The 25188-nt window shown below is 45.6% G+C and overlaps 2 protein-coding genes across 2 annotated transcripts in view; one reads left to right on the top strand and one right to left on the bottom strand.

The window, feature by feature from the left end:
• Positions 1-1019: 1019 nt before the first annotated feature.
• Positions 1020-4979, top strand: LOC311161571 (pinopsin; the record flags this gene model as incomplete). Its single annotated transcript, XM_084219244.1, has 5 exons — positions 1020-1350; positions 2281-2463; positions 2896-3041; positions 4188-4427; positions 4842-4979. The coding sequence occupies 5 exons, from the start codon at positions 1020-1022 to the stop codon at positions 4977-4979; spliced, it is 1038 nt and encodes a 345-aa protein (XP_084075370.1).
• Positions 4980-8464: 3485 nt separating this feature from the next.
• TEX14 (testis expressed 14, intercellular bridge forming factor) overlaps positions 8465-25188 on the bottom strand; it is a gene marked incomplete at both ends in the record, with an annotated part of 31244 nt that continues 14520 nt past the window's right edge. The window contains 22 exons of the mRNA XM_084219243.1: positions 8465-8529; positions 8940-9049; positions 9664-9759; positions 9926-10043; positions 11096-11146; positions 11543-11620; positions 12774-12845; positions 13349-13400; positions 15125-15315; positions 15971-16095; positions 17108-17170; positions 18337-18427; positions 19137-19221; positions 19575-19688; positions 19965-20065; positions 20778-20921; positions 21517-21596; positions 22508-22611; positions 23272-23836; positions 23939-24107; positions 24538-24688; positions 24848-25038. Of these exons, the coding sequence (XP_084075369.1) occupies positions 8465-8529; positions 8940-9049; positions 9664-9759; positions 9926-10043; positions 11096-11146; positions 11543-11620; positions 12774-12845; positions 13349-13400; positions 15125-15315; positions 15971-16095; positions 17108-17170; positions 18337-18427; positions 19137-19221; positions 19575-19688; positions 19965-20065; positions 20778-20921; positions 21517-21596; positions 22508-22611; positions 23272-23836; positions 23939-24107; positions 24538-24688; positions 24848-25038 (2816 nt within the window). The remainder of the gene's footprint in view (positions 8530-8939; positions 9050-9663; positions 9760-9925; positions 10044-11095; positions 11147-11542; positions 11621-12773; positions 12846-13348; positions 13401-15124; positions 15316-15970; positions 16096-17107; positions 17171-18336; positions 18428-19136; positions 19222-19574; positions 19689-19964; positions 20066-20777; positions 20922-21516; positions 21597-22507; positions 22612-23271; positions 23837-23938; positions 24108-24537; positions 24689-24847; positions 25039-25188) is intronic.

Raw genomic sequence — 25188 nt, 5'->3', positions numbered from 1 at the left:
TGGTTGTCATGCCAGGCCTCGTGAAATGTTTGATACCAATGTTTTGCTACCATGTGAAGGCTGCAGAAACTGTCCTTACCTGCATCCTGAGAGACTTTTGTATTTCAGTATTACCTATCTGTGTACTTTTGGTCAGATTTGTTAATATTTATAATGAGAACCGAAAATAATAAGGTTAAAAAATAAAAATTAAAAAAAAAAAAAAAAGGAAAAAGAAAGGTTGATGCTGGTGGTGCAGCTTTTGAATTTGGGGAATGGCAGGGATTTGGGAAGAAATGGTTTTAAACCAGAGCACTGGGGGGCTTCTTGGCCGAATAGAGCATAAATACTATAAATGTATTATATAAAATACTATAAATGCATTATAAATATTATATATGTACTTATAACTATTTATAAATATATATATGGGGATATATGCAGATTAGCTATAAATACAGTTTTCTTTTTAGATAGATGATAGAGAGATAGGGAGATAGAGAGATGGATGATAGAGAGATAGGTAGAGAGATGGATGATAGAGAGATAGGTAGAGAGATAAATGATAGATAGATAGATAGATAGATAGATAGATAGATAGATAGATAGATAGATATGGAGAGAGAAAAAAATACATATATATGGCCCAATTAAGCATATATACTATGTGTATATTTCTATTTATTTATGTTTAATATGTATTTAGTAGCCTTGAAGCCCAGCAAACCCAGGGCACAGAGAATGATGCCCAGACCCAGATGCCAAGGCCAGGAAAATCAGGCTGGAAAACACAAGGCAAAAAAACATTTACTCAATTAAATGACGCCCTGTTCAGCCATCAGATTTCTGTTTAAGTCACTCTTTATCCCCCGGGGAACAAAGAGCCGATTGCAAAAAGCAGGAGGGGAGGACAAACCCTTCAGATTAAAGCAAAGCTTAAGGTATTTGGGAGCCAAGCTGCTCTGGGGCACGTCAGCCCCTCTGGCTCTATAAAAGGCTCTGCTTTTGGGGGAGCTCACCTGCACCAGGTGCTGTGCCCCATGGAGCAGCCCCCAAACAGCAGCACCCCGGGGCCCTTCGATGGCCCCCAGTGGCCCCACCAAGCCCCCCGGGCCGTGTACCAGGCTGTGGCCGTGCTGATGGCGCTGGTGGTGGCCTCGGCCTCGCTGCTCAATGGCCTGGTCATCGTGGTGTCCCTCAGGCACAGGAGGCTGCGCTCGCCCCTCAACTACATCCTGGTGAACCTGGCGGCGGCCAACCTGCTGGTGACGCTCTGCGGCAGCTCCGTCAGCCTCTCCAACAACATCCGCGGCTTCTTCGCCTTCGGGGAGCGCCTCTGCCAGCTGGAGGGCTTCATGGTGTCCCTGACAGGTAAGGAGAGCTGCAGACCGGCCCCTGGGCTCTGCTGGTGGGTTGGGCAGAGGGGCTTTGGGGGGGTTTCACCTCCCCAAGTTCAGCGGTTTGGTGGTGTTGGAGTTGTGTCCTGTGGCGGTGATGGCAAGGCTCTCGGGGTGAGGGAAGAGATGAGAAAGTTGATTCTGTGTTCAGAAAGTTTGGTTTATTATTTTATGATATATAGATTTTATTAGAAACGGTACTAAAAGAATAGAAGGAAGGATTTCATCAGAAGGCTGGCTAAGAATAGAATAGGAATGAAGAACAAAGGTTCAGACTGCCCAAAACAGTCTGGACAGCCGGACTGTGCTTGGCCATTAATTAGAAACAACGACACGAGACCCATCCCAGCTCCACCTGCTGCATCCCACAGCAGCAGACATTGTGAATCATTGCTCACATTTTGTTCCTGAGGCCTCTCAGCTTCTCAGGAGGAAAAATCCTAAGGAAAGGGTTTTTCATAAAATGTGTCTGTGACAGTCCTTCAGCTCTTGGTTAGCCCAGGGAAGGGTTGGGGAGGTGGTTGGCTGTGCCAGGTCACCACACGGCCAGTCCTGGTGGGAAATGCCACTTGGGGACATGGGCAACCCTTGTTTGGGATGTATTTCGTGGGTGCTGGCTGCTGTGCCAGCACACCAGGGACTGGAAATGGCACAAAACCTCTCCTTGAGGACACTCCGTTGTTGTAACCACGAGGCATCACAGCCACCCATTGCCAGCTTCCTCTCCAAGGGCCAAATATCCCAATTGTCCCTGCTGTGAGAGAAGCAGTGCCAAAATCAGTTTCTAACAGCCAGATATCACAGCTGTCCCTGATGTGAGGAAAAAACATCCAACTTCTTGTTCCAATAACATTTCCTTGAACTAAACCATTGTCCCTGTGACCCAACCCTGCTGTCCCCCCAGGCATCGTGGGGCTGTGGTCCCTGGCCATCCTGGCCTTGGAGAGGTACCTGGTGGTCTGCAGACCCCTGGGAGACTTTCGCTTCCAGCACCAGCACGCTGCCAGCGGCTGTGCCTTCACCTGGGGCTGGTCCCTGCTCTGGACAACCCCACCCCTCCTGGGCTGGAGCAGCTACGTGCCTGAAGGTAGGGGAGACGTGCATCACACTCCAGTGTTGTCTTCTTGCCTCTTCTTTTCAAGCCTGGGGTAGCTGGAGAGTGTCTGGGCTGGGGTCTAAAGGGTTAACCTCTCCTGTTAATATCTCCTGCTTGCTCAGCCAATAATCCTCTCCTGGAGGCTGTTCTTTGGAAGTTCCCCACCACAGGACACTCTGCAGCCATTCTTGCTGTGGCTGCTGGAGCATCCCCATAAATCCAGCCCAGACCTGCTCCCGCAGGAGCCTGGCACAACTCCACCACAAATCATCACAGAGGGCATCTGGCAGCCCAAACCCCCTGTGGCTGATCTCCAGGCCCCTGGGGATGGACACACAGGCTGGCATGGCTGTTTTGGAGCCCATCCTTGAGCCTTTATCCAAGCCCTGACTGCTTTAGGCTCATTCCCAACCTTTATTCCAGGCCTGAGGACCTCCTGCGGGCCCAACTGGTACACGGGGGGCAGCAACAACAGCAGCTACATCCTGGCCCTGTTTGTCACCTGCTTTGTGGTGCCCCTCAGCCTGATCCTCTTCTCCTACACCAACCTGCTGCTGACCCTGCGGGCGGTAAGTGAGCCCAGCCCAGGTGAGCCCAGCCCAGGTGAGCCCAGATCAGGTGAGCCCACTCCCAAAGCGTCCCCATGGGGATGGAGAGGCTCAGGGCAGGTGTTGGGGACAGCCTGAGGAGCTGGCTCCTCCTGGCACTGCCATCAGGGCTCCCAGTTGTGAGAAATGGCGACTCACTCTTCATAGTTTAGGAAGGTTTATTAAACCTTATCAAAAATACAACAGAAGATTGAAAAAAGTAAAAAGGTTACGGCGCTGGGAGCAAAAGATTTTCCCCACCATGTGCTCAGCCCCCTCACAATGGAGGTTTTCCCTTTTTAACCCTTTAACCCCACCCAAAGTTCTGTCCATCAGCCCCCTCTTCACTGTCCAGTAGTGTTGATCTCTTCCTCAAATCCCATATTGGAGGTCAGGTGTCCCCACAGTGACAGCCAGCCCTCCCAAATGTCCCTTGATAACCACACAAGGGGTACAACATAACTATAAACCTATAAAACTTTTCTTAACCTATATCCATGATATTTGTCTGTTAATTGTGACAGTCAATCATGGCATTACTCATCTGTTACAGATGGATAACGAGATGATTGGCTCTCACAATTAAAAGATAACTCTTGTGTGAATATTAATGAAAGCTTTAGTGATGTATGGTTATGTTGTTGTAGTTTAGATGTCCTCTGCTCTCCCCATGGTTCCCTTTCCCCCTGTATTGTGCCCATCAGACAGGACAGGTACAGAGGAGCTGCACAGGTGTCCCTTCCATGGGGCAGGTGGGAATGGCAAAGCTCGGGGGTGCTTGGGGTGAGCATGGCCACAGCTGACCCCAGTGCAGTGACAAGAAAGCAGTCTGCACTGATCAGTGGCACAGAGGAGCTGCCTGACAGCCTTTGGGAGGGCTGGGCTGGCTGATGCAACCCCAGGGGTGTCAAAGATGGAACATCCATCCTGAAGAACCATCCACGAGGAGCAGCTCCCAGCGCTGCAGCCTTTTCCTCATGGTATCCTTTCGTTGTATTTTTGTCAAGGCTTAATAAACCCTGTGAAATTTCCAAAGTGAGCAGCTGTTTCTCACACCATCCACCCCACAAGGGATGGGGTGCTGTTCCAAGCTGCTGACAGGATTCTCCCTCTCTCCCAACCCCGCAGGCGGCGGCGCAGCAGCGGGAGTCGGACACGACGCAGCAGGCGGAGCGGGAGGTGACACGCATGGTGGTGGCCATGGTGGTGGCCTTCCTCACCTGCTGGCTGCCCTACACCACCTTTGCACTGGTGGTGGCCACCAACAAGGACATTGTCATCCAGCCAGCCCTGGCATCCCTGCCCTCCTACTTCTCCAAGACGGCCACGGTTTACAACCCCATCATCTACGTCTTCATGAACAAACAGGTGAGGGAAAGCTCCAAACAAACACAACAAACCGAGCTGGACAGGCTCAGAAATCCTGGAGGAAGCATCAGTCCTATCTGGAAGTGTGGCCACAGGCCCGGGGTTGCTGTGTAAGCAGCAAGGATTTGGGGAATAAGATGGAAAGGGAGGGAGCAGCCTGCGAGCCCGAACAAGAGCTCATTTTCTGCTTCCACGGTTTTATGGGGTCAGGCAACTTAATGTTGGATCACAAGCTGCTTGTTGAAGGCACAAAGCAAACAGAATGAAACTTTTATTGTCCATAAACCACAAAGAGTTGGGCTGGGAATAGGCAGAGATCTTTCCCAAAATATAACCAGGTCCAAGCTGCCGAGTCTCCGGGTGACGCCGGATTGCTGCTACCACAAATAACCTGCCCCTTCCTTCCCTGCCCAGTTCCAGAGCTGCCTGCTGGGAATGCTGTGCTGTGGATACCACCCCAGGGGCACGGGGAAAACCTCTCCAGCTGCCCCCAGTCCCCAGGTGGCTGCAGAGGGGCTGAGGAACAAGGTGACACCGTCCCAGCCCGTGTGACCGCTGCCACGTCCTGCCTGCACCAGTGCCAGCTCCAGGATCTGCCTGTGCCACCCCCAGCAGCACAGAGGGGCTCGGGGTGGAGCTGATGGGGGGCTGGAGAGGTCCCCAACAACATAAAAAAGACAGGACAGTGTCTTCTTGCAGGTGAGGAACCATCCCATCACGGCAGAAGCCGCAGATTTTCACTGTGTCCCTCTCCTAAGGAACCCCCTCCCTCCCCCTGGAGCCTTTCAAGATCACCAAATGAAAAATGAACAGAGATTTCTCCTCAGTGCCCAACATCCCCAGGTGGCTGTCTGGCCCAGAGTCAGGTGGAACAGGGTCTGTCACCATCCCCTGCCAGACCAAGCCCTGCCTGCCACGTCTGGTCCTGCTGGGGGGTTCAGGGAGATGCTGGAAGTCTGGCATAAATCCAGCAGGAATGTCTGAGAGCCAACTGTGTTAATAAACACTGATAAATACCCAGCAGTTCATCTGTTTTACTGGCTGATGGAAGGTTTGACAGAGAACACATCCCCTCCTGCCACCAGAGCTGGCACATCCCTCGTGGCAAGTGCCACAAACACCAGACAGACAGACAGCCAGGAAATAAAACAGACACAAAGTTAATTTTCTTTTTTGAGAGTTAAGGCAATAAGGAAAGGTCTGAATGCGCTGATTTCCCAGCAAGGGTGAAAACACAAGTGGTAGCAGGCCTGAGGCACAGCAGAGACCCACCAGCAGCAAACAAAAGATGCCAGAGCCTGAAAGGATAAAATAAAAGATAAAAAAACCTCCACAGGCTCCACAGCTTCACACCTCATCTCAAATCTCCAATCCCAGCGTTTATCTACCCCAGCTGCAATCACACTTCTGTTTTTGGAGGCAGACTCTGCCATTCAGGAGCCCAGGAAAAGCTTCTGGAGGTGATATTGAACTGGGTTTCACCCAATTCCTCTATCTCTAAAAAAGCCTGCCTGCCTTCAGAGTTGTCTCACAGATTTGTGGTCCTGGACCCTTGAATTGCTTTCAAAATGAGGTGATCCACAGCCAGGCACCCCAGCAATCTGCACTGCCACGGAGGATGATGAGATCTGGGAGACTGAGGTCTGGTTTTGTTTTATTTTTTTTACCATCTGAGATTCTCTGCTTCAAACCAAAAATAAAACAAAAATCCCCAAACCAGCCCAGTCCAAATGAATGAAATATTCAACCTGGGCTCGTGGAAGGTAGCAGAGGGGTGAAATTAAATGATATTTTTGGTATTCCCTGAGTCCATGACCTGTTGTGGGGGGACAGGACACCCATCCCCTCCCTCTCTCCTGCTGTGCAGAACAGCTCCCAGGGCTCAGAGGGGAATTAGAACAGCTCAGTATCACTGTTTTAATTTAATTAATTGGGCTTTCATTCTCTGGGAAGCTGCACAGCAGCATTAGATGGGCCCTCTGATCTCCTCAGCTGCCTTGCACTGGCCCTTGTTTAATTGTTCCTGTTAATCACAGCTTTTGTGCCCCTGTTTTGTGTTATCAGGATGATTCAAGTCGGTGCTAAACTTCAATCTGGGGAAGCACAAGCAGCCAGGAACTGAAATCTCTGTTGTGTTCTGTCCCTGATAAGGAGATCAGACCGGCCATGGGGCTGCTTGAAAGGCCCTCCACCAGCAGAAATACAAATTCTCCACCTTCAGATTCAAAAAAGATAGGGAAGCTGTTCCCAGCCTGCTCACCATTTGGTCCCACAGATAAAATAGAAGGAGAAATGCAGGAAGCTGAGATTTCACATGTTGTTTTCCACCCAGTGAGGGATAATTCTGTGCCTGTGGATGCTCCCCACCACACTGCTGCAGCCACCTGGCTCTGGCTACTTTTAATTTAATTAAACAAGCCCAAAACCCAACAAAGACACTGCCCATCACAAAGTTACATTTGCAATTGAACTTTCTGCACTCTCTGTCCCTGCTGGTGACACAGGATCTTGTTCCAGCAGAGGAATAAAAATCCTCCTGCCTGGAGGAGTTCCACACAGGGAATCCAGGCTGGTACAAGGCTGGGTTAGAGAATATTGCACTTTTTTGGGACAGAATTGTGTCACAGGCCTCACTCTGTGCTGGCCTGAGGCACCTCTGTCACTGCCACCATGGCACAAAGACATCAAAGATTTTTATTTTCTCTTATCTTTCCTCAGAAAGCTCCCCCAAACCCTGCAGGATCCTCCCTGGAGCAGCTCCATCAGCGCCAGGCTGTATCATGGCCTGATGATGGGAAGAAGGGTTAAAAACAAGGGAAAAACCACAACAAAACAACCCCAAAATTGAACCTCCAAGCCAGAAAAAAAAAACCACAAGGCAGCAAACAACCTTAGAAACTTTTATTAATGTTGTTGAACCAAACAGGTACAAAATTGGAGCATTTCCTGGCAAAAGCAGGAATGAAGATGCAAAACTTGGCACTCCCAGATGTGCAAAAGCAGCTCAAAGCCCAGGGAGCAGGACAACCTTCCCTCCTTGAACAGTATTTATCAGCAAAAAGTGTTAAATATGAAACTGCTGTGCCCATCAAAATTCTCATCCAAAACTCAATTATATCCAGAGATCTTGGTGGGATTTTTTTTGGACAAGGCCCACTAAAAATGTGGTTAAATTAAACACCAGGTATCTTCATAACAACCACATTTTTTTCACATTCTTGTCTGATGCTGGCAGAGAACATATTGCTGCACTTGCAATCTCTGGAGAACACTGCCTTTTCCTCATTAGCTTTTTTTGCACAGCAATTAATCCCTTTAATCAGTCAAATCAGTTCAACACTAGATCACAAAAGCACTAAGTAAAGAGAAAACAAGAAATTACCTTGTTAAATTTAATGAGCAAGGAAAAACAGACTCTACATGGGCTGCAAGGCTCCAGCATGGAAACATTTCAGTGCCTGAGCAGCAGCAGCAGCCCACAGAATCACAATCATTTTGTCTTTAATCTGGAAACTGCATCGTGCAACAGAGCAAGGAGTTCTTTAGCTTATGAAAATGTGCACGTGCAGAATAAAAAGCAGTTCCATAGGGATGTGACAGGAAAATCAAAAACCAGCTCACTTCTGCACATTGGCACTGCCTGGGCATCAAAGCAGGAGAAAACATCAGAACACACAGCACTGGATTTTCTTCTGGACTTGCTGCTGCTGTTCAAGGAAATCTGAGTTTTACAGGTGTTGGTGTGGCCAGAAAGGGCTGAAATTCAAAAGCACTGTGCAGGCAGCAGCAAGCAGGGGATGTGGAGAACTTATTCCCTCTGTGTTTTAATCACGGAGAGAGCTCTCATCCAAAACAATTTTCCTGCAGGGGACAAAAAAAAATAAAAAGGAAAAAATGGTTATGAAGTTGTTTTTTCTTCTGTAAAGCACAAGATGGAGGGAATGGGATTTCACAGTGCCTCTTTTTCATGGAAAATGGGGATGCAGCTCATGCCACAAATGAATTTCCACCACAATTCCAGTTTAACTGACAGAGTCTCACCTGAAGGGTGGAGCTGGAGCTGCCTGCTGCTGAGGGTGGGATTTCTGATCCTTGATCTCCTCTGGAAAACAGGGAAATTCAGCTGACAACATGAAAGCCACACAGAGACAGCAAGTGACTCGAGAGCTGCAGGCTCCTCTGCTCGGTTCATTCAGCCCCATTTGGAACCAGAACCCAGCCCCTGCTCCTGCTGCCTCACCCAGGACCCTCCTGGGGATCAGAAAATCAGAAACCAACCCTGATTTGCATCCCTGAAGCCCAGTCCCAGCTCAGCTGTGGAGCTCTGACAGCAAACAGGGGCACAGCTGCTATTGCTGCAACAATTTGTTCTTTTCATGCAGTAACAAGCACAGGGATGTCACCCCCAGGCTTCTACATTTGAAAAGGAGCATCAACATTTCCAAAAGTAACCAGAGGTTTGGGACATTTCAAACTCTGGGTGCATCCAGCAGCTGAACAGACCAAGGGCACCTGCTGAAGTCCCTGCACAGCTTCTTGGTGCTCTGCCTCCAGCCCAGGCTCCTCTCTCCTCTACTTCCTTCTTCCTTCCAGCATCTTCTGGGTCCTGCAGGCTGGCAGCCCTTGAATGACAGAGTTTTGTGTATCATCCCCATTTTTTTATTTTCTAACAGGATGAAATAGAAAATTCTGATGCCAGATATGAGAATGTCTTGTGAGCACTCACTGTGGAGCTGTTCAGAGTTACTGGGCTCTGATCTTTAGTTCCAAGAAGAAAACCAGTTATTTGGGATATGAATATTTTCCTTAAAATGATGTTTAAATGACTTCTGCCATGTTCTTCAAATTTCCTAAAACACTGCCACGAAAGCACAACCCTTTTCAGAAACTCTTCTTTACAAAGAGCTTTTCATGACTCTGCTCTCTTAATGCACATTTTCTCTGTCTCAAAAAAATTCCCCCACTCTGCCAAATTATCTCTGATTTCTGTGAAGACCAAGCACTGCCTTTCAGGGCTGTTGAAGTATTTGCTTTCCACCTACAGGAAGCTGTATTAACAAAACATTTTTTTTCCCCCTCTCAATTTAGTAGGAGAGTTCACATTCATGTCTCCAGGCAAGTTCCCTGGCACTCCACTCCCCAAGGAGTCTCAGCCCATTTTCTGAAAAGTCCTCCACAGATCTGTACACAGCACACCAAACAAACCCTTGAACACAAACAGAAATTATCAGCTCACCCAAGAGTGTGTCCCTGAGGCTCTTCTTGGATCTCCTCATCTCCAGGAACTGTGTGGAGCATTCTTTCCAAAACATCATCCAGGCTGGAGTGAGCCCTGCTGAAGGAAAGGTTTCAAAGTGATGGTGACAAGGGTCATGCTGCAAATTTCCAAATAAAACAGTCATAAGGGGGTTTAAAGTTTTCTGTAAGCACTGAATCTTGTTAAAATTCTGAGCCTTTGTAACTCAAAGGCAGACATGCCTTCCCATCCTTTTTCATACCTTTCTGTATCCTCTGCTAGATTAAATGACTCCTTAGTCCATAAACTCTGATTTGTCTTCTCATTTCTCTCAGATTCTTTTCCTGACTCTCTGTTTTCCATTTTAACTTGATCAAGAGCTATTCACACAAACAGCAAGATTTTAGTATCAAAGGAAGATAAATAAAGACATTAAAATGTTGTTTTCTTTGCTGCACTTGGGCAATTTCCAGTTGCCCACTTCTCAGTCCCTCTTTCCTCAGCCAGGCCTGATTTTCTACCAGATGAACAAATTCCCATTATCTGCAGTCAAAGGTGGCCAGCAGCAAGGCCCAGATAAATATTTCACTCCAACACATTTCCAGATTCACAGGACTCCACATTTTGTTGCCCAGTGAAATGAAAAATGCATTTGGAAATGAATCTTTAATCTTTCCCCTTCCAATCCCAGACAGGGGAGAGAAATCCAAGGGAAAGCTGAGGATGGCAGCTTGGTTTGGTTTTTATCAAAATCCAGTGATTTCCCCTCAAAGACTTATCAGCAAGTTCTGCTCCCCACAGGAATCAGGGTTAGGGTTGGGGCTGGGAATTCACCCCATGGGGAATTTTCTCATCTGGAAATTCATGGTGATGGGGTTAAACAGGTTTGGGCTAATGGGGAATATTTCAGCCCCTCCTGCTGGGCTGTGATAAGCATGAGGCTGCCACAAAAAAAAAAAAATGGGAGTCTGAAATAGCTGTGCTTTATGCAAATCCAAGAAAACCACGGTGATTGAGCAGCCAGCAATAGCTGCTGCAGTCCTCTCCCCCTAAAAACAAGAAGCTCCAATGAACTTCCATCCCTCAGGAAAAGATTGAACAGAGCTGTAGGACAACCAAACGTGTGCCAGCATCATTCTCAAGTGACTGTGTTATTTAGCTTTTTACAGACTTAACTCATGTTCTGCCTTTTTTTTTTTCTTTTGCCTTTTTTTGTCTGCCTTTTTTTTTTTTTCACTGCTGCTCACTTTGTGACTCACTGGAGGAAGGAAAAAAAGCACAGCCTATAAACATTTAGGTTTTCTGCTCCTCTGACACGACTTGTTGTACATCTAAAAATGATTCCCACTTAGCACCATTTGCATTTGCAGCAGCACAAAGATTCACCACTCTGCTGCCTTTGTAACAGAGCAGGAAATACAATATTCATTACCCCAGTGGAAGCTGTTTTCTTCCTCTGTGAAATCAGAGGCATTATTCCATGCTGGAGAATTAGGAACATTAACAGGTAGGGTGCACTGGCCACTTTGTGAGCTGAATCACCTGAACCATTCTCAGCTGAATGGATCTGACATCCCCTGCCCAGCACCTCTGCTCCTGTGGGTGGTGTCACCTGGGTCTGAACACAGCACGAGCAACAGTGGCACAATAAAAGCAGAAAATTCCTTCTCCTGGTTAGAGCTGCAAACCTCCCCCAGCAGGAGGGACCCTGAAGGGAACACACAGGGAAAAGCAGCAAACACTGGTGGGGGCACCGAGCTAAAAACTGCATTTATTGTTACAGCTCAACACCCAGGGATGAGGATGCAGAGGCAGTTTGCAGCAAGGCAAAAGGAATTTTCTATTTTTAATCTCCACATTGGGACTGTTAGCAACCAACCATTCACTGGCACTCCAGGGTCTGGCAATCCCATCCCTTCCAGGGCTGCACTGATGGAATCTTGCTGCTTTAAGTGTTCTGTTAAAAACAGCATTATTTCCATTTTGGTCTAGGCTGACTGTACACTAAAGTACCATAAAACTTTATTCATCCAGCCCTAGAGGAAAACCTGCACATGGTTTATAATTATTTTATATATTATTTTCATAACTGTTTTATAACTATTTTTAATAGAATAGAATAGAACATCACAAAACATCATAAAACAAACATCATATAACATCATATACTATAATATACTATACTATAAAATGATATAATATGACATCATATACTATAATATACTATACTATAAAATGATAATATAATATAATATAATATAATATAATATAATATAATATAATATAATATAATGCAATATAATACAATACAATAAAATGTTTATAATATAAGATAATGTAATGTAATGCAATATAATGTAATATATTGTAATAATATAATATAATATAATATAATATAATATAATATAATATAATATAATATAATATAATATAATATAATATAATATAATATAATATAATATAATATAATATAATATATAACTTTATTTATTTAATTCTACATTTTATAATTATTTTAACCCACAGGCTGCCCCTGACCATCATGAATGGCATCACTGATTATGCCAATCTCCACAGGTTTTTGTTCTGGGGAATGAGGAAATAAGGTCAGGATGGACATTTTCATTATCCCAATGCCTGGTGTTAATTTAAGAAGAGCTTAATGATGGATAAGCAAAGCAAACTCTTCTCCAACACCCTCCCAGTGAAAACCACACAGGGTTTTTACCCTTTCTGACTGGAGATGTGTGTGAACACAAGAAGAAACACAAATCACTGAGCTCTGCACAGACACCTCCTCTAATAGGGAACACAAACTGCTCCAGGACACCTTTGAAAAATTCAGTGTACACCAAATTCCTCTCTGGGTCCAACTCCACCTGCACCCAGTGTGCTGCCAGCAGCAGCAAGGAAACCACTCAGAGAAATGCAGAGGCTTCAAGAACTGCCAGCTATTTGAGCTGCTGATCATTTAAGCTCTTGATCTTCCTAACAACTGACTGCAACTAATTTGGAAGCTCCAGTGTATTCTGGCAGGGAATGGTTTGGGAGGAATCCTGGCTGAGCACAGCTGGAAAGCCTCCCACAGTTTGGGGTGAAGTGCCTCTTACCAATTTCATCCAGCAGCTCTTGGGCTGGTGGAGGCAGCTCATCAATGGAGGGGGGAGATGCCTCTGAGAGTGCTGAGACAGAGGGAAAAACATATTCTAGTTAATTAGCAGTGATTAATCCTTAATAACTGTGACATAGGCTTACACTCTGATAGCATCTTGCTTACATATTTCATTTAACACCCTGCACGAGCCCGGCTCATTCATATTTTATCAAATTTCCCTCAATAATTCCATAATGGAAAAATCATTTCGGGCCAGACTTGCACGTTCAGCTCTCGATGCTGTATCAGAAATCTGAGGCCATGATATTTACACTTCAAACAGAGGTTGATTTACAGGTCAGAGTTCTTAGTGTGCAGGTGGAAACACAAAATCCATAACCTAATTAGCACCAGCAGTACATGGTTGAGTGCTTAGCTATTTATCCCTCTGAAAAGAGACATCCAGGAGCAAAAAAAAATATGGGGAAAAAAAAAGGAAAAATAATTAATAGACTGCTGTATTTCCTTTCCAATCCATTTCTCTGTTTATTGAACAATTTATTTTGGCTGGGGCTGGGATGAAAGACTTACCAGGTGCCTGCCTGGTGCTCCTCAGGGATGAAGCAACTGGTGGCAACCCAACCTGTGTGAGATCAAACAGAATTAAATACAGGAAGGTAAATTGAAAAACTGCTGATCTTCAATCCTCCCCTTCAACATCCTAAATCCAAAATTTAGGTAGAACCTTCAATTAAAGCCTGAGCTGACCATTAAATTTTAAACTAAGCTGTTCAGTCAGTTCAGAATATGAAACTAGAGTGAGACTGATGTGCCAAAACTTGTGCTGAGATTGCTGTGCAGTCATATTTTAGCTGTGAGATATCATCAGCTACATAATCTTTATTTCAACACTCTGAATAGACAGTTGGATGGGAATTTTCTGACTGGACAGTTCCAAGATTTCTTCACTTCCTATTCATTATTAAAGCCAGGCACATCTGTTCATCAGAAGAGCCCCCCTCCAAAATTAAAAATTTGGAACCAGAGGCAAATCCCCACTGCCCTCAAAGTGGCAACATGCACTTAATTCTAGAATAAGATTGTGGACATGAAGGGACAGCATCAGCAGAGCCACTCAGGGCAACTCTGCCCTGCAAATGAATTTAATGAATTCCAAGTGTTCTGGCAGTGGAGCAGCACGACACAGACCTGCCTGTGCCGGGTCAGCTGCACAATGAGCAAACTCTGATTCCAGCTCTGAACCACAGCCCCAGCAGTGGAAATAACAAGAAAGGTGAAAAGGCAACTGTTTTATACCAAACTGTCTGCAAAGGCAATTTGAGATAATGCTGTGGCCCAGGAACACCTTCAGTGCCAGAAGGATCAGTGGAAATGGCTGCAGGGACCTTGGAAACGCTGCTCTCCAAAGGGAGGGGCTGGGACAGAACAAAGCTGACGAGATTGGGCACATTTAATGTGCAGGAAAAGGAGAAAAAAGCTTTGAACACAGGGCTCATTCCAACCCCCTTCTGCTGAGCCCATTCCAGGCTCTGGGCGGAATCCAGTCTGGGCTTTCCCTTTTGCCGAGTCCATTCCAGACTCCAGGCAAGATCTGGTCCAGGTTTACCCTTTTGCCAACTCCACTCCAGACTCTGGCCAGAATCTGGTCCAGCTTTTCCCTTTGGCCAAAAGTCCATCAGGACTCCAGCCAAAATCCAGTCCAAGTTTTTCCTTTTGCCGAGTCCATCCCAGACTCTGGCCAAAATCTGCCCCAGGTTTTTGCTTTCGCCGAGTCCATCCCAGACTCTGGGTGAAATCCGGTCCAGGTTTTTTATTTTGCTGAGTCCACTCCAGACTTCATCTGGAAACCGCTCCAGGCTTTCCCATCTGCCAAGTCCATTCCAGACTCTGGCTGAAATCCAGTCCGGGTTTTTCCCTTTGCTCAATCCATTCCGTACTCCAGAATCCAGTCCGTATTTTCATTTTCTGCAGAGTCCATTCCAGACTCCAGGTGAAATTTGGTCCAGGTTTTTCCTTTTTCCCAGTCATCCTGAATTCCAGCCCAGATCCAGGATTCCAAAGGCTGGGAAGTGGAAATTCCCTAGAGCCAGGAAGGGATGGAGGGCAGGGAAGGGACACTTGAAGAGAGGCCACGGGGAACCCAAATCTTTGTGCAACCGATGCCCAAAATCAATCAGGACTTTCCCCACTTCATCCGCAGAGCCACGACTCCTAAACACTCACAAAGACCTACAAGCATTCCTCTGCCTGCATTTCTTTTTAATAAAAGGATTGTCAAAAATATTTTTGAGGAAGGTTAAAAGAATATTTAAAGAAACTCCTGGCATGAGTTATTTCCTGACTTACGGGTTCTTTTGGTCCAGATGGGCAAACTCTTGGAGCCACCACTGGAATTTCCATGCTCCTGTCCCCTTCCCAGGCTGTGGTGAAAGTCTTGAACACAGTGGAGGAGGTGTCTTGAGAGCCACAAAAGGAAGAATCTGAAGAAAACTCACGGCACTGTTTGTATTTCTCAAAGGCTAATGGAAATTTTTCCTCTAGAATTAAAAAAAAAAAAACGGGGGGAAAAAAAAAGTAAGGACAGCAAAGCTGGAGAATTATTTTTGGAATTTTTGTATCTTTAGCACATTTCAACTGAAGCAGAAAAAAAATTAAAGGGAACGGGCACCCGCACAAGAAATTCTATCCATAAAAGACAAACTGATAACCCAGGAGTTCCACCTCAGACTAAACTCTGCCAGCTGAGAAATTCCAGCCACCAAATTAATGAAGCACAAAGCAAAATGTTAATTCATTACTCTTTAGCACTTCAGCTCAACAAACATTCATCATGTTATTTAACTTGTTATAAACATACTGAGTGCTTAATAAATTGCCTTTAAAATACTAAAATCCACATGTATCAGTTCAGATTTAAACTACTTAATTTCTGATTTATGAAAGCTGCCAGAGACCTTTTCAGGCAGTGACTTTTCCAGCTGTGTCCCTGTAAATTCTCCTTTAATTCTGTGTCTCTGGACAGTGAGATTCCCAACAGCAACAGCAGCCTGACATTTCTGCACAGAGAAATGGAGGTCCACGATTCACCTTGGTGATTTTTACATTAAAAAAATCCTGGCAGAAAGGCCTGGCTGGCACAGAGAGGAGCAATAATTCCCTGTGAATCCTCTTTTTTCCCCCTCCCTGCATTACCTGAGCCCAGGGGGGTGCTGACACTGGTGGGAGCGTGGCTCAGCCGAGGTGTTTTACACTCCACTCCCCTCTGGAAGTTCTGCTCACAGGGGATGCTGGACAAATCCTGAATATCTGCCACTGATCTGAATGATTGAGAGATGTTCTGACAGTTAGAATAGCCACTCCCTGCACCTGTGAATCACCAGATTCCTGCTATTTTCAGGGTCTTGAAATTTTAATTTCGTGCAGTCTTATCTAGTTCACTGGAATGGAGGGAGATGTTCCCTTTGAAACTTCCCACAGGAATCTTGGGAGGACCAAAATCACCACTCTCAGGGAAGCTAAAGAGGCAGAAAATGTTAATTATTTGCTTCCCCTTCCTTTCCAGGATGCCTTAAATAATCCTCCTACAAAACCAGCTCAGGAAGCTGCTTCCAGAAAGGGCAGGAACTCCAAAATTAACCAAAAGGTAGGAAAAAATCCCCAAAGGCAAGGGAAAAACTCAAGGGTTAAGAAAAATTAATGAGCTGTTAATTAAGACTAAATGTAGGCCTTGGGAGCATTTAAAAGAATGACTCTGATAAACTGAGACTGCTGAAGGCACTGACACACCCCCAAGTGAAAAAAAATTAAATCCAAATTGATCAAATTTTGGGGAGATACACCCTGGATTCCATCATCCTCAAAGAAGAACAGACACCTCCTGTAAATCAGTAATTTTATGCAAATCTCCATTAGCTGTAAATATAAATTAACCTCATTAGCTGAATCACAAACACACTCTGCTGATTTTTCTTTTCCCCCCTGAAAATCACAGGACTATTTCTGTACTAAAATTTATTTGGCTCCACACGAACGATTTGCTCTTTAAAGTGATTTTTATTTCCCTGTGCCATATGGAGAGGAGAAAGCAGGAATCCTCACACTTCCATGGGAAGAAGCACACCCAGATGAACACCAAGTTAATTACTTCTGAATATGAAAATATTCCCAGCTAAGGACAACTCTTTTACACCAATCTCACAACTTTTCACAGGAAAACACTCTCTCAATACTCTGGGGGGTTTTCTCTCGGTCTGCCCCATCTCCCTTGACAAAATTTTGTAGTTCAAATGACCAATTTGCTGAAGTTTTGCTGTAAAATGTGGCTCTTACACATCTTTTTCTTGGCATTCTTCCTGTGGCTCCCACAGCGCCGCTTCTTGTGCTGCATCCACACTGAAACGAGGGAGGAAAGGTCACATTCACCCTCAGAAAATTATGGAAATTGAGAAATTTGGTTTCCTTTCCTTCAGGAAGTTTAAGCACTACCTTCTCTCTGAGGTAGACTGCTGCTCTTAAACACTTTTTGCTTAAAACCTTAGAAGGTGGAGACTGGTAGGAGAAAAAATGTCATTTTTGACAGATGAAGGATTTGTTAAAACTTCTAATTGACATCTGTAGCTTCAGAACAAAAGTGAAATGAATGAAATTAGGTGAAATGAATCAAATGAAATAAATCAAAACCTAGGAATACACACCACTCCACTGTTCCATCATCCCTTGATCTGTCTCAGATTGTGACAAGGTCAAAGAGGATTAGGCAGATGCTGAGAGCAACATCTCCTCTGTCCTGCTGCCAAAAGTTCCTAAGTGAAGGGAACAACCAAAAACCTTCTTTTTTTTTAATCCTAAAGCCAAGAGATTTCCACTGCTCAGCTCCTGGGTGGGGAGGAGCCCTGGTAGTCACAGCCAACTGCTGGTAAAATTTTACCATGCTGGTAAAATATAAAGTTTCAATAATATAAATTTAATAATATAAAATTTAATAATATAAATTTAATAATATAAAATATAAAATTTCATGGGGGGGTGGGACAAAAAACCCTTCTGTTCTTCAGAGGAGCCAGCCAAACCTCCAAGGTTTCAGAGGCTGCCAAATCTGATGTTACCCCCAGGCAGGATCCAGGGAACATTCCTGGGCTGATCCCACGGGGTTGGGAAAGGCAGGATCTTCATGGCACTTCAGCTCCACAAGCAAAATTAAAGCAGATGACTGAAGCTTTAATTTGAATTATCTTTGCTCTGTTTCAGGCTGTGGTTTATCAGTGGAAAAGGAATTGTGATATGTACATGGCTTTTTTTTTTTCCCTATTTTAGCTCCCTCATTAAGGCAAAAAAAAAAAAAAAAAAACCACCAAACTCTGCAAAAGACAAAATCCCTTGAGACCTGTGAAAATCCCTTTTTGTGTTTTCTTAGCAAGGAGCTGAGCTGTGTAGATAATCATTAAAAACCACCACTGGCATCTTATTTGAATATTAGATATATAAGCAGAATTAATGAAGAGGGCACACTTTAAAAGCTAATTTATGCCTGAAGGAACAATGAAAATGAGTTTTTCTACCTGGCTCCAGGCATTTGGCTCAGCTGATTCACTCCCAGCTTGTTATTGCCACAGCTCTGTGGTGTTGTGCTGCAGAATAGTATTTTTCCTCCTGAATACAAATAACAAATGCTCCCTGTTATTGGCTTTTGCAAGCACAAAAGAAAACAACCCAACTCATTGAACAGGAAATTGTGACTTTATTAATTTTTTTTTCCTTTTTTTTTTTTTGTCTGAGTTCTCGTGACCTTTGTTGTTATGGAGAGACAAATGTGTTTTAAAGATGCATTTTCATAAACATGGCACAGCTGCCAGACAGGCACTGAAGCACTGGGGAATATCACAACATTTACAGATTTGAGCTAAAAGAGACAACAGAGTAAGGAAACAATGATTCTTCCATTATTCTGCACACACACTCTGTCAGCTCTCACTGGGTTTGAGCCCAAGATCCTCCCAGCAATGGGAATATTAATGTGTAAATACAAACTCTAATTCAGTTTCCAGCACCACAGCAAGTTGCATAAAGAGATTAAACTTCGCCCCAGGGTAAAAATAAAAAGGTTTCAAACAAGTTTTTGTTTTGGCTTTTTAACTGGAACACAGCAAGTACATAAACACTGCATCTGAAATGATTTCAGGCACTGCAGTGCCCAAACCAAAACCCTAAATGTCCTGAACTCTCCCAAAAACAGTAATTTTGGACTGAGAGGAATAAGAGATCCTGAAGAATGGAGCTCCAGCCTCGTGACAGGAGAGCTGCTGGCAAAAATATCAATGCCACAACTCCGTGTCCCTGCTTCAAGAAAAAGGACATTTACCTGGAGCCTGAACTGCTGCAGCTGCAGGTAATTTCTGTAAAAATCCTGCACAAACATCTTCTGCTTTGCCCTCAGCATCTGAGGTCTGAAAAGGGGAAAAAGAGAAATTAATTCACTTTTTGACAGAGCAGCTGCAAAGGGCAGGACAACCCTCCCAGGGTGATGGGAGTGGAGAGAGAAACTTTTCAGGAGCTCATCAGCAAACAGCCCAGACTGGATCTAGCAGTGAAACAGAAAAGTTTTGTATCTTCCAGAAATTAATGAAGATTAATTTTCTAACCCTTCCCTAAATCTTTATTTGCAGGTACAATTTTGAAAAAAGAGAATAATAACGGAAAAAAAAAAAATCTGCCATTTTCCACAGCTCTCTTCAAATCAAATGGGAGCACAATTAAACCACATGTTGTGTAACTTATGACCAAAAAATGTTATTTTTACCTCTGGTTCTGACCTTCCCTCCAGAGCAGGAGGAAGGAAATAATCAGGAGTGAAGAATTCTTCAGTCACATCAGGAGGTGAATGAGGGGAACAATGCAATTCCCTTGAATGTTCCTGTGAAAGACATCATCACCTGAGATGATTCCCCTCTCTATTAATAAAAAATACACATTTCAGCCAATAAAAACAACTGAAATTCTGAAATTCTATTTAATTGTTCCCCGATTTTCAACCCACTTCCTGCTCCTTGCATTACCTTGGTGGTTTATAAAACAAAATAACAAAAAAAAAAGAAAGGAGGAAGGAGGAGGGGAATTGTTACTCAGATCAGCTCAGAACTTTTCCATGGACAGGCAGCTGCCACTAAACTCCCTGGATTTCTGTACATACTCTAGAGAGAGTCTCAGCTTGCTGAGGAAGGGCTGAACTCTTAGGAATGGATTTTCCAGACTCTGCTTGTTCATCTGGTGCTGGGGACTGGCAGCTCCTCCCTAGGATGTCAGAATGGAACGAAATTATTAAGCAAAAATTAAAATTAAAAAAAAAAAAAAAAAAAAAAAAGAGGAAAAAGAGATGTGAAGTGAGTGATCTGAGGCACTGCTGGAATATCAATGAGAGCAGACAGTGGCACTAATTGTCTGCCAGGAACACGGAGAAATAATGACATTTAAATGCTCACCTCATTAATTAATCTAAGCAAGGGAACCTTCCCCTGTTCCTTTGTCCAGAACTTTTTCAGAAGCTTTACTCACTGAGCTGCTGCTGAAAAAGCAGCTGTGTGGTGAGACTGGGAGAAATAAAAGTGTGATAGCACTCTCAAGGGTCTGAGAGCTTTGGGTTTCTCATGCTGGTAATTTAATCAGTGATGATGAAGGTCTCCAAGCTCATCCCCTCCACCTATTAGCACCTAATATTCATCTTATCTCTATTTATGCCCATCAGGGAGTGACTGACTCGCTCTGAGGGCAAAGCTCTGCAAGATAAAATGGACAAAACTTGTAAAAAAAAATTTTTTAAATGGCAGAAGCTGAAATCGGATTGGAAATGAGAGGGGACAAAAAGAAAACAGAGCATTTTCTGTCTCACCTGGGGAAGTCCTGGGGGCAGGCTCCAGGTCACTGTCCCCAGAGTCACTTCTGTCCTCGCTGTCCCAGGGCTCAGCAGCCTCTCCTGGCTGCCACCCACAGCTCTGCTGCTCCTGGCCCCTGGGGGCTCCAGCAGGGCCCTCCTGGGGGGGCTCCTTGGTGCTTTCTGCTTCACTCTCAGACGTGCCCTCGCTGGCAGGGTAGGGACAGCTGAGCCCCAGCCGACCTGAGGCCACTCTTCTGGCCATCTGCTTGACTTCAGCTGCACAAAAAAACCAAATTATCACTCCACACCCCAGAACCTGGACCTTCAGAGCATCCCCTGTGTTCCCCTGTGCCTGCAGACTTGGAGCTGCTTAGGTTAGAGCTGGCAGCACCACAGCCTTGGCCATGGAAAGAGCTAAACACTTCCTTTTATTTTAAATAGAGCTTAAAACCTGCACAAATTGACATGGACAAGGCTCTGCAGGAGCAGGTTTTGTGGGGTGGATCCTCTATTACCCATGCCCGTGCTGCCATCCACTGGGCACTGCCATCCCTGCCCTTCCTGAATGCTCACACTGCCCAAAACCAGGCTAAAAATCCTTCCAGCTCCAGAAACCAAAACACCTCAACGTGCCTGGGATTATTTTATGCCCAGAATGTGCAAGACACAGGATCCCACTCACTTGGATTCCCTCCAAGAACATCCTCAGAGCTTCAGCAATAAAGCACAGAGACCTTTCCTCCCGTGCTGAGTTTAATGCACTGCACTGCAGCAAGATTTCTGACATTAATGCTGATTTAACACTGATTTAACACCGATTTAACACCAATTTAACACTGATTTATCACTGATTTATCACTGATTTACTCACTCCTCCATCCTGACTCCATCACCTTCCTCCTCTCACTGCTTTTTTTGCTGCACAACTCCACCCTTGGTTTTGAATGGCACCTGCAAGAGATGATTATGAAGTGCACAAACTATTTTAGAGCCTGAGCATATTGTGTCAAGTATTCCCCAGCCAGGAAAAGGCTCCAAGTTGTTTTAACATCAATTAGAGCACGTGTGCTCTCAGCCTTTTAACAACCCAGCAGAACCAGCAGATTGAGCTGCCAGGAGCTTGGAAAGCACAGATAATTATTTAGGTTTATTCCAGATTCACCAGACAAGCTGTAGATCCAACTCTGCATCTCTGAGCTGTCACTGCCTTCAGGGGCTGCTGATGGGAGGTGTGGGGATTGTTTTATTGAGGGGATCACAATTTCACACCTGGACAACGATTCTCCCACCAGAGATCACTCCCAGTTCACTGACCATGGAATATTTCTGTTCTAACCTTTACCAGCCACTCTTTCTGACCCAAATGGATTCATTTTAAAACTGCAGCAGTTTTTATGATTTGACCAAACACTGAAAGAAGTGTCTTCTGTCCCCCTCTTCCCAACATGAATCTGCACAAGTTTTGCCAGCTAATTTCAACCTGTGCTTTCCATTCCTGCTTAAAACCACAGAGAAATGACACTGAAAAGCATTTCTGCTGGGAACTGAAGGAGGCTGTGCCCAGAGGGGAGAACCACCTTCATTAACACCTCCCCAGACTGCTCTCCTCAGGCCCTGGTACATTTGGGAGCGCTGCCCTCCATCCCAGAGGCATGTGAAATCATTTTTAACAGCACTCTTTAGCACAAAGTGCCCTGTCACAGCAGCTCTGCAGCTGACAATGACTCACAGCAGGCTCCCCTCTGCACAGATGGCTTTTGCCTTCCCGAGGAACATTTAATGCCAGCCTTGATCCTGATGTGCCTCTCTCTCCAGATGAATCTGTCAGAATTAACTCTTGTATGAATAAGATCAAAACTCACCACTTCTCCTCCTCCCTCCTTGCTGCAGGATGTGAATCAGCTCCTCTCTGGCACTGCAGGTTGAACTTTTTCTGGCTTCTTGCAGACACGTGTGGGAGGAAATGCTGAAAGGAGTCCAACAAGCCATGATTCAGCACACACTGGGCACTCTGCTAATTACTGCTAATTACTGCCTGAGCTGGCTGGGATGCAGCCTCAGAACAGGGCAGCACCAGCTTTAATCCCTGGGTTTTGTTTTAGCTGCTCTGCTCAGGACAAAGGATGACAACTCCAGCAAAAGCTCTGCCCTGGATTTACAGCAGGTTTCAGGTGCAGGCAGGGAATGAAAACCTGGAACTTCCAGGGGGATGGGTGGAACTGAATGACTCAAGATTGTCCTGACAGGAGAGATGCACTTGAATTTCTCTTTCTCTTTGGTCCATGTATTTAACAATTAAAGTGATCCAGAAGCCCTTCCCAACAACAGCTTAGGCCTCAACACAAACAGAAATATTTCTCCACTGGCTTTTTCCCTGAGATTCCCATCTCTATTTCAGTGCAGAATTTGGATTTTAACCCATTTTAACCCCACCCTGAGCCTCTGTATCAGTGCTGTCCTGGTAGGACTGGAGAGAAAGAGGAAATAACACAATTGCACTGCTGAGCTGCCTTCATTCCTGGATTTAAAGCACATTTTAAAGGACAGATTGTTCCCTCCTCCTGGACACCACCCATCCCTGCTAAGGATCACAGAAAGGATAACCAGGCCCTGCTCAACACTTTACCTCCTGGTTTGGGCTCACTTCACCATCCAGCCCTCTGCCCAGGCTGCAGCCCAGATCCCCATGGCTGGCTGCAGTTCTGCTCTTCCACTTCTCATTCTGAATGGCCTCTCTTTCCTTGGCTGCCTTGGGGACAGCCTGGAAGCTGTCTCTGCCTGGTGCCTGACACGTTATTGGGGGTGGAATGTAGTCCCTGGGTGGAGGAGCCACAGCCTGGTGTAAAAAAATATCAACTCCAGAAAGAACCTTACTGGTGCTTTGGGAAGCAGCATCAGAACCATCATCCCAGTGCCTTCCCTGAGCACTCCCCTTGGGAAGCAGGTTCATCCTGACCTCCTGGAGCAGCCTCCTCTGCTTTGCCAGGGCCTTCAGCCTGTCCAGTTCCTCCTCTGTCCTGCTCAGGGAATGCCCAGCCTGCTGCAGCATGCTCTGCATGATCTTGAGGTTCAGGACGCATTTGCTGATGTGCTGCTCGCTCTGGGAGGGGCTGCTCAGCCTCCTGCCAGCATCTCCTCTCACCTGGGGCAGCCAAGAGGCTTCTCTCACCCCTTCCTCTTCTTCTTCTTCCTCCTCCTCCTCCTCTTCCTCTTCCTCCTCCTCATCCTCCTCCTCCTCCCCAGTGAAGCCCGTGCTGGTCCCTGAGGATTCCCCTTCCTGCTCAGCCTCCCACTGGCTCTGCTCCTGCTCCTGCTGCCTTCCTGCATCCTTCAGAGCCTGGCCTGACCCAGGCCCTCCTTCCAGGAAGTCTTGGGCACCTTCTGGGTAACTGGCCAGGATTTCATTCATCTCAAAGCTGCACAGGCTCCCATCCACATCACTGCCACTGCAGGGGGAAGCTGCTGGCTGCAGTTCAGAGCAGACACTGGGGCTTCTGTCCTGCTCTGGGGGCTCTGCACTGGCTGCTGCCTCCTGCAGCACCACAGCACTGCTCTCCCTGGGGAAAGCAGAGTCCTTGGGGGCAGGAAAGCCACCTGAAAAATGCAATTGGAAACATGAAATCATTTCTCCAGAAGCCCAACAGCCCCGCTGCTTTTGCACGTTGAGGAGAGAATTTGGGGGATTCAGAAATTCCAGGAGCAGCTTTTGACACCTCTGCTGAGCAAAACAGATTTAGAGCCCTGAGTCTGCATTAAGTGGCAGCTAAAATCCAAAACCAACTGCCTCCCATCTTCAACCTGCACCATAAAACCCTGAGTGCTCCCATTTCAGTGATTTCTGTCAGACTGCTGTGAGGAGCACAGGGAGGACATCCTGCCCCAGGAAACTCACCAGCCTTGCTCATCTCTTTCTCCTGGAGCTCCACTGTTCTCTTCTGGAAGCTAAAAGCTGATGCCCAGCAGATGTTCACATCTGCAAGAACAGCAGATCTCTGGGCTTTGGGCACTCCACCAGCCTGGCCACTTCCAGATTTAACCAAGTCCTGTAAAACAGAACAAAAAAAGGAATAAAATACAATTGGGTTTGTCAGTTCTGTGTCTCTGAGTTCTGCTGTTCAGCTCCATGAGAGTGCTGGATCACCTCCTCTGGACTAAGGCACAATCTGAATGGACAAATCAAAGACCAGAGTGCTGGAAATCACCTTCAGGTCATTTTTCAGGACATATTGAATATCCTGAAGCTTCATGGAGCGGTTCCTCTGTTTGGGCTCCAGCCCTGACTTGACAACATCATAATAGAGCAGGGGCAGCCTGACATCTGCCTCCAGCTGCTGCCCTGAAAGGATGAGCTGCTTCACAGCTGAGTCTTCCACACCTTTCCAGGGAGGGCTCTCTGCAAGGCACAAGGGCAGATTTTATGTCACCAGCTGCACTTTAATGTTAATTTTTAAAAAATTACATCATTCCCTGATGTAATTTAATTAAAAAAAAGTGATAAAATAAAATGTAATAAAATAAAAAGATCACATTAGTCCCTGTCCAT

The sequence above is a fragment of the Fringilla coelebs genome, assembly GCF_963513975.1.
Source record: "Fringilla coelebs genome assembly, chromosome: 20".
Classification (NCBI taxonomy): Eukaryota; Metazoa; Chordata; class Aves; order Passeriformes; family Fringillidae; genus Fringilla; species Fringilla coelebs.
This window is presented reverse-complemented; position numbering and strand designations above follow the sequence as displayed.